The 632-nt window shown below is 38.8% G+C and overlaps 1 protein-coding gene across 1 annotated transcript in view; it reads right to left on the bottom strand.

The window, feature by feature from the left end:
* The window catches only part of LOC119593021 (N-acetylneuraminate 9-O-acetyltransferase-like), a 28303-nt gene that overhangs the window by 6892 nt on the left and 20779 nt on the right, over positions 1-632 (bottom strand). The window contains exon 11 of the mRNA XM_037941916.1: positions 401-570. Within this exon, the coding sequence (XP_037797844.1) occupies positions 401-570 (170 nt within the window). The remainder of the gene's footprint in view (positions 1-400; positions 571-632) is intronic.

Genomic DNA, 632 nt, shown 5'->3' with positions numbered 1-632 from the left:
ATATATTGGAAACTAGATATAAAAAAATCTTGTCATTGGACTGGTGAGTGGTAGATGAATGACTGATGAGGGAATTGTGAGCTAGTCTAGGCCAAAGGTGCATGACTTCCGTTGGGTAGTGCATCTGGATGAGCATGTGGGCTGGAACCAATTTTTAGCGGCAGTTGAGAGAGTTGCTGGATGTTTCTAGACTAGCATATTCTGTGACTTTTTATCTCAGTTTGTGTAAGATTTAATACTGCACATTGCATTTACTCTTACCTATTAATTTATCAACAACAAGTTTGACCTACAAAATGTACAAAATATGACCACACACATGATGTTAAGTATGATAGGATATCTAATATATACTGTGTTCATGTACAAGATGATTGTCAGCAACTTTGTCATAACTCACCTGACAATATCGCACAATGCCCATGTCTCTGCCATTCCAATAATAGGAAAAGTGACCATATCCTGTCAGGAAGACATATGCTGATACCAGGACACGGATATGCATGTATATTGGTAATTTCTGCGATGCTCCAGTCATATGGTATATCAGAATAACCAATTGCATCCAACCTGTTGATAAAAACATCATGCATATTTGCAGCACCTAAAAGAAAGATGGGGGGGGGGGGGAC

This window comes from Penaeus monodon, chromosome 31 (genome assembly GCF_015228065.2).
Source record: "Penaeus monodon isolate SGIC_2016 chromosome 31, NSTDA_Pmon_1, whole genome shotgun sequence".
NCBI classification, from domain to species: Eukaryota; Metazoa; Arthropoda; class Malacostraca; order Decapoda; family Penaeidae; genus Penaeus; species Penaeus monodon.
Note: the sequence above shows the minus strand (reverse complement) of the source record. Positions and strands in the feature narration are given on the sequence as shown.